General features: G+C 35.6%; 1 protein-coding gene across 1 annotated transcript; it reads left to right on the forward strand.

Annotated features, from left to right (window-relative positions):
• The first annotated feature begins 906 nt into the window (after positions 1–906).
• LOC143469182 (zinc finger CCCH domain-containing protein 15-like) lies at positions 907–6362 on the forward strand. Its single transcript, XM_076966779.1, has 11 exons — positions 907–1059; positions 1732–1836; positions 1925–2033; positions 3921–4073; positions 4201–4292; positions 4422–4510; positions 4624–4750; positions 4853–4969; positions 5064–5137; positions 5225–5361; positions 5709–6362. The coding sequence occupies exons 1-11, from the start codon at positions 991–993 to the stop codon at positions 5867–5869; spliced, it is 1233 nt and encodes a 410-aa protein (XP_076822894.1). The 5' UTR covers positions 907–990; the 3' UTR covers positions 5870–6362.
• Positions 6363–6994: the final 632 nt, after the last annotated feature.

Raw genomic sequence — 6994 nt, forward strand, 5'->3', positions numbered from 1 at the left:
TTTGCTTCCAGGCATGCCATGGTACTGCCAGACTGCATTTTGTGCGATGCGTACGCAGAAGGTCAGTTTGGCGTGTACATTAACAGATTAGTAATACACCAAAGACATTAAAATACCAACTGCGATCTCTAAAAAAGGAGACATTGTTCTCTTTTGTTGTCTACACAAGAGCAAAATGATTTTGCAGTTGCCATGGTTGCACTTAGAAGTGTATTTGTTATGTACTATTAAGATCTTTGGCATGACCTTCAGTCAAGCGACAGAAGTTCGGTTTAAACTCAGTGTGGCATGGAGTAATACATGTCTTGGTGCAACTGGATTGAAACCATGGCAACTGCAAATTCACTTTTCTCTTCCATTTTTCTTTTGTTTAGGCAACAAGAGTACAGTATCACCCTTTTGAAGAGGTCGCAATACTCATAACACATTTAACGTATTCGTAATGTATGCTATACTGACCTTTTACGTACACATTGCACATGTCTTGTCATTGGCTCAGTATGTATTTTTTCAGCTATTTTGTTAATATAACATAGGCATCAACTTGTGTAGGACAACTGAGGTGTGTGAGTTCTCAATATCGTAGTATTGTAATTTGTGATATTCAAAAAGTGTGTATAAAGTTTTAAATTGCGTAATTGTTTATTACTGGCGTCTACTATAACTTTAAGATGAAGTCTTTCCCATTTTGTGAACCTACGATCATTGAGTAATGGTATTATAATGTATTCGAATTGTGTATGAAATGGCTTGAATAATTACATAAAAAAAACTTTAAAGATCTTTTCTGTTGTTTTCTTAATTGTCTTAGTCGATCTGGCTGGAGTTTTATTTCAGTATTTATGTGTATCCAGTATCTTTCCAGTAAAGACCATATTTAATTGTTGAAATTATGTGTCATTTTAGGTTTTCATTGTTACATGGTGTGTAAATTAGTAGATACAACCTTTTCTACGAAAGGTTTTTGTTTCGAAAGTAAAACGTGTGAAAATGCCACCTAAGAAACAACAAAAAGGAAGCACTAAAGCAGATCAGAAGAAGAAAGACAAAATTATAGAGGTTTACTTCGTTGTTATTATATTCATAACGGCATATCTATCCTATACACAGTATATACACTTTTAAGTCCTCCAACTAGAAGCAGGATTGTGGAGTCAGTAGTCAAAACTGCTGATTCATTCGAAATAGCACCATATACCTTGAACTCAAATCTGTTCTTCTTTTAGACTTAGTGAATAAACCAGCCAAGTGGTGAATCATGTCTGATTACGTCTCATTTTATATTTGTCTATAGAAAACCATGTAGAAAGAGTTTGATACCCCAAACTGATTATGTACTGACAGCCATGCGAAATCTGTATACTTATATATACCGACATTGATTTTTGGTTGTTTGGACCATAAAGTTTTTACTTTAGTTGGTAAATTACTCCAGTTATCACAAAAATGCTTTTGAATTTGGTTACACAGTCCTGTGTATATCCCAGTGCCTTTGAATGTGACTGTTTTATAAAAATGCAATAATAAGAGTCTGTGATTTGTCAGTTTTCTGTTTTGTATGAATTTGCTATGTCACTTGATAAAAAGATCATTAAGCAACGATTTAACAAATCTTACTGTGGCAACTATTTTCATCTGAAAATATTTTGGCGTTGCGCTCAACATGTTTAGCATTAGGCAATCGACAAATTGTGGTTTTCGATTGTACAATCTCTTTATACCAAATTGCAGGATAAAACTTTTGGGCTCAAGAATAAGAAGGGGACCAAACAACAGAGGTTTGTCAAGCAAGTAAATCAGCAAGTAAAATACGGAGGCGACTCAAGTACAAGAAAGGTGAATATAAGTAGCTTGTCTTTTGTGCATCTTGTTGGCAGTTTCGATGATTCAAAGGAAGGTTGCTTTAAAAATATTTGGCATTTAGTTGGAACAGCAACGACAAGATGATAAAAAGAGAAAAGAGGAAGCAAAGAAAAAACAAGCCGAAATCGACGGCTTATTTAAGCCCGTTGTTGTTCAAAAAGTTGGTAAAGGTACGTTGGCCATTCTAGTTTTGAATGTATGATGGTACATTCAGTTTGTTTGTTTCTGTCAGGGTCATGCTGTTTAAATCGACAACAGTTATCAGTACTTGAAAGGTTGGTATGAATGACTTGCATTTCAAGCGATTATGCAGTTAGACCTCAATCTGACCTTAATCTGAACCGATTTGTTTCATCATAAAATGTTGGTTTAGCGAGGAATTCGTATAATCAGAAAAAAGACAGCAATAGACGAAACAATGTTGAGCTAGGATCGGTCACAATGGTCATTTGTCGAATTTTGTAGGGTATGATATAACCTTGGTGCACTCTAATGCATTTTAAATGGGAAAAGGTAGTCAGTGTCACAAAAAAGTATGTAAAAATTAAAAAAGAATTTTAACTACTGCCTAAAAACGAAAACATATTTTACATGCATGGTTTTAGTAAACTAGCTCATCAGTTCAGACTCAGCGTTTTGTATAACTATCTCAGTGCTGCTTTCATTGTGTGTAGATAATGAACTATTGATTTCGTCATCTATGACAAATGCACAAAAACTTGCATTTACAACCAATCTTTTTCGCTCCGCACTTTACAATCCTGTTTATCGTTTTTTTTCTATTGATTTAGCACATCTGTTCAGAAACTTCTGTGTTGTAGTCGGACAGTGGGGTTTCTGGATTAAAGACGTAAAATGCATGGGAAGAAAGCTGTTCCCTGCAGTTTTGTGTCGGACTGTCGGGATTAAGGTTGTTTGAGGCTCAGATTAGCGAGGTCCGACTACATTGGTGAATATCTACTCAAAATAGTATAAAAGCGTAGGTCGTTTCATTTTAAAACAAGCCGAAGATACATAAAGAAGTGTGTTGCTCAGTAATGTGTTTATTTATGGATCTAATCCTGTTCAAAGGAGCGAAGGCGCAATATTTGTTTAGCAGATATAACAGTGACACCCACCAGCAATTATAATGTTTTAGAGCAAAACATATACAGTGGAAATAGGGAATAATGAATTGGTTTGTTTTGAGCGCAATAAATCATCATTTGATATACATTCAAAGTACCATATCTTTGCTCTTATAAGATATGCCAGTATGCATTCGATGAGGGATTGTTATGCGTACCAGAAAAGCACAAAATAAAGAAACAATAGTGGACAAAAAAGGTAAAAGGGAAACATTTTTGATACATTTGCTGATTAATTTCGCAACAAGGATTCGGTTATTATTTATTAGGTGTTAAAACTTTTATGTCTAGAATGTGTTTTTACATAGTCACATGGCAGCCTACTAACATTACTTTTTCAATTCATTATACTTCGAGAACTGCATGTTGTAAGGTTTGTATTTATTTTGAATTTTAATGAAATGGCGATGACGGAAATATTTTAAAATTAATTTGGACCCGAAGTTATTCAACAAAACCATGCATTATAAAATGCGTCACAATCAAACTTGTTTGGTGATGAAAGTTTCATTTTTAACGGATAACTATAGTCATCTTGCAACAACTTAACTTTATTAATTACTTAACCCCACTACCTTACAGGTAGCACTAAAACATAAAATCTTTTGAAAGTGCTTAATTCAGTTATAACAATATTCAAAATGTGATAATGATCTGTAAAATTCTACAGGGTTAGATATTTTCCTTTATTGAGGTTTTGGCATACACTGGTCTTCGGTGAGCCCTTGATCACTTTTGGGCACAACGATTATTGCACATTGCAGTACAGGCACGTACAGACTGTACCGTTGATGAGTTTTAGTACGACATGAAAAAGTATGTGAGACATACATGAAACTGGAAAACCAACATGTCGGTTCCGTAGACTACGACAGTGTGAATTGTCATTAATTGTTGTTTGTTAATTGACTGATGAATAATTTTGGGCAGGTGCGGATCCCAAGTCTGTGCTTTGTGCCTTCTTCAAACAAGGCCAGTGTCAGAAAGGAGACAAATGCAAGTTTTCACATGATGTAACGATAGAGCGAAAAGCAGAGAAAAGAAGTATTTATTCCGATGTTCGAGATGAAGATCTTGAAAATGGTGAGCTGATTGATAAGGAATTATTTTTGAGATCATTTTACTTTAAACTATCGTTGACGTCGTAGTTCTGTGCCACTTAAAACGCAAATTGGCAAGAAGATTTATGAGACTTTTAAAATTGTTTTAGATACAATGGATAAATGGGATGAAGATAAGTTAAAGCAAGTTGTGGAAAAGAAGCACGGAGATGTCAATAAACAAAAATCTAAAACAGATATTGTTAGTACTTGTTTTGTACATGTACTTCCTTGTTCAATGGCAATACTGTAGCCATTAATTGTTGCATTGTCTGTCTGTTGGTACTGGCATAATTTGTCATTTTTATTCTTAAATTTGTGTACATTTTAGGTTTGTAAACACTTCCTTCAAGCAATTGAAAATAAAAAATATGGCTGGTTTTGGTCTTGCCCAAATGGTGGTACAGCTTGCATGTACAGGTCTGTTGATGCTAATTGTTAGTTTCTTAACACCAAACTGTAAACTCATTTATCAAATTAATTTAATTTTCTTAGATAGGCAGCGAACATATCTGTTTATTATTTTCATCCAGACATGCTTTGCCTGCTGGATTTGTTTTGAAGAGCGAAAAAAAGAAGATGGAGGAACAGGCAGAAAAGATATCCATAGAAGATCTCGTTGAAACAGAACGAGCAGCATTGGGAAGCAATGTTACGAAGGTAGAGTGTGGATTTCAGCGATGAATGTAACTTTGGTGTTGCTGAAGCGCCTAGTCCACACTTTGATGTTTATGAGTTGAAGAATACTCAACTTGTGTTCAGGTTACGCTGGAAACCTTTTTGGCTTGGAAGAAACGGAAAAGAGAAGAAAAAATCAAGAATCTTAATACCAAGAAGGACAAGCGACAGAAAGATTTCAAATCCGGGAAACTGCTTGGGGTGGGTTGGAAAATGTAAAATTCATTCCATTCATCAAGGGTAATGTGAAAGCATGCTTAAGGCACTTATTTGACAAATTTTAAAACAAACTTAGGTCAGTGGACGAGAAGTATTTGAGTTCCAGCCAGACTTGGTCGGAGAGGATGACGCAGAAGCTGACGACTTCAGGTTAGAGAGCATCTTTCAATTCTTACCTGTACCCACACAATTGGCATAATCTTGAGATTCATCATAAATCAATGGATTGTCTTCCAGGTACACTCCTCCTGTAGAAGGTGAAGATGAGGCTCAAGTAAGAGGAATATCAGAGACAATGTTTGTTCCAGAAGAAGTGGACTCTTCAGGGACACAAGCAACACAAGATCGATTAAAAGCGACATCCAACCACAAAGGTATTTGCTTGTTAAATTCTGTACTACATTTGCGAATACAGAATAATAGCAAGGTTTCATGTTTTATTTCTATTAACGCTAAAGGTTATTGTAAGGTCTCAATAATTTTCTTCTGAAGAATAATTTTGAAAAATTTCATAATTTCAATATTGAAAAATGACTTTTGCACAAAACCTAAATTTAAATTTCTCATACTATCTTTATTTGTTGGAATATCAAATGATGACAAGATTCGCAATCAGAGATGTGTTTGTCATACATTTTCAATTTGTACAAGCCTTTTAATATTGTGAATTAATCAGGAGTACTCTACAGTCTACATTATTACTAGTAATTTGATGTTTTAGATGAATCTGCGCCACAACCTGACGGTTCAGGAGAAAAAAATGCCACCAAATCTGTCCCTTCAAAACCACAGGATGCAATTGATGATGTTCCAGTTGATGAAAATTTATTTACTGAAGATTTGGACGATTTAGACGCCGAATTGGAAGCTTTAGATGTATAATAATATACAGTACAATAGTTCTGAAAATATTTAAATGCAATCGCGCATGCTGCTTTTTACCATCGTAGACAATTGATTTTTCCTCTATGGCTGCCAGTGGCCTGCACCCCAAGGTCACATTCGAGTTCCGTCTAGTTTTGCAGATTTTATTCTTTACCATTCAACCAACCCTACGTAATGCATTAGTTTTGTCGGAATCCCCACTTTATTCATAATTTTGCTCGCAACCTTCAGCTGCTTTTTCGTAAGAGTTTAGCTATAAGTTGCTTGAAGGCAAAGTTTTAACTTTAAATGCCTTGCCACGTATTTTCCATACTATGGTGCTTATGTTCAGGTTTAATTTGCGTAACCTCGTGTTTCCTCGGCCTGACACGATTTTTCAACCAGCCTCGACGGATCGTCTTTCCATGCAGCATGCCATGCAGTTTGTACTTAACATTTTTTATAAACTCGTTTCCTTGCAATGGTGTTGGATTAAAAATCTTCCAAATTTTTTCCTGTTATCGTCTACAAACATAGTTTAAGACAGCCTACCTCGGGATTTCCACGACCTTAGGGCATTAGGTTGACTTACATTCGCCTTGGCACAGGTATTTTGCGGGTTCACACTGCGGTGAAACTATCTGCTGCACGGTTTGAATTTACTAGGATCGATCTTTCCGACCAAAGAGCGGTTGAGGAACTGTCTTTGTCGAAACAGTTTAATCTGGGATTTGCTGATAGCACTGGTCAACAGCCAATTTGCTTCTGAAACGAATGAGGTCAATCTTGGCTAATTTGGGGTCACTGATCTCGAATATCAACTTTAAATTTGTTGATTAGCTCTAGTTTTTGAGATATGGCACCATGCCAAAATGTGCTTTACTTGCTAACGCGGAAAGAAGTGTGCGTTTATCTGTTGTAGCTTGCATCTGCCAGATAGAGTTGGGCACTTAATATATTTGTTTGAAGGTAGATGACGTTTCTATTCATATTGTTTTTATTTTGACGTATGTTTGAGTTGGGTTGTTTGCTTGCTTCATGTGTATAGTCTGAACTGCTCTTTCTGCAAATGCCTCGTAAATGCATAAAAAATGCAGACAATTTTTACTAGATTTGTGGTGAAATAACTTTTTCTTCACAAAA

This window comes from Clavelina lepadiformis, chromosome 8 (genome assembly GCF_947623445.1).
Source record: "Clavelina lepadiformis chromosome 8, kaClaLepa1.1, whole genome shotgun sequence".
NCBI classification, from domain to species: domain Eukaryota; kingdom Metazoa; phylum Chordata; class Ascidiacea; order Aplousobranchia; family Clavelinidae; genus Clavelina; species Clavelina lepadiformis.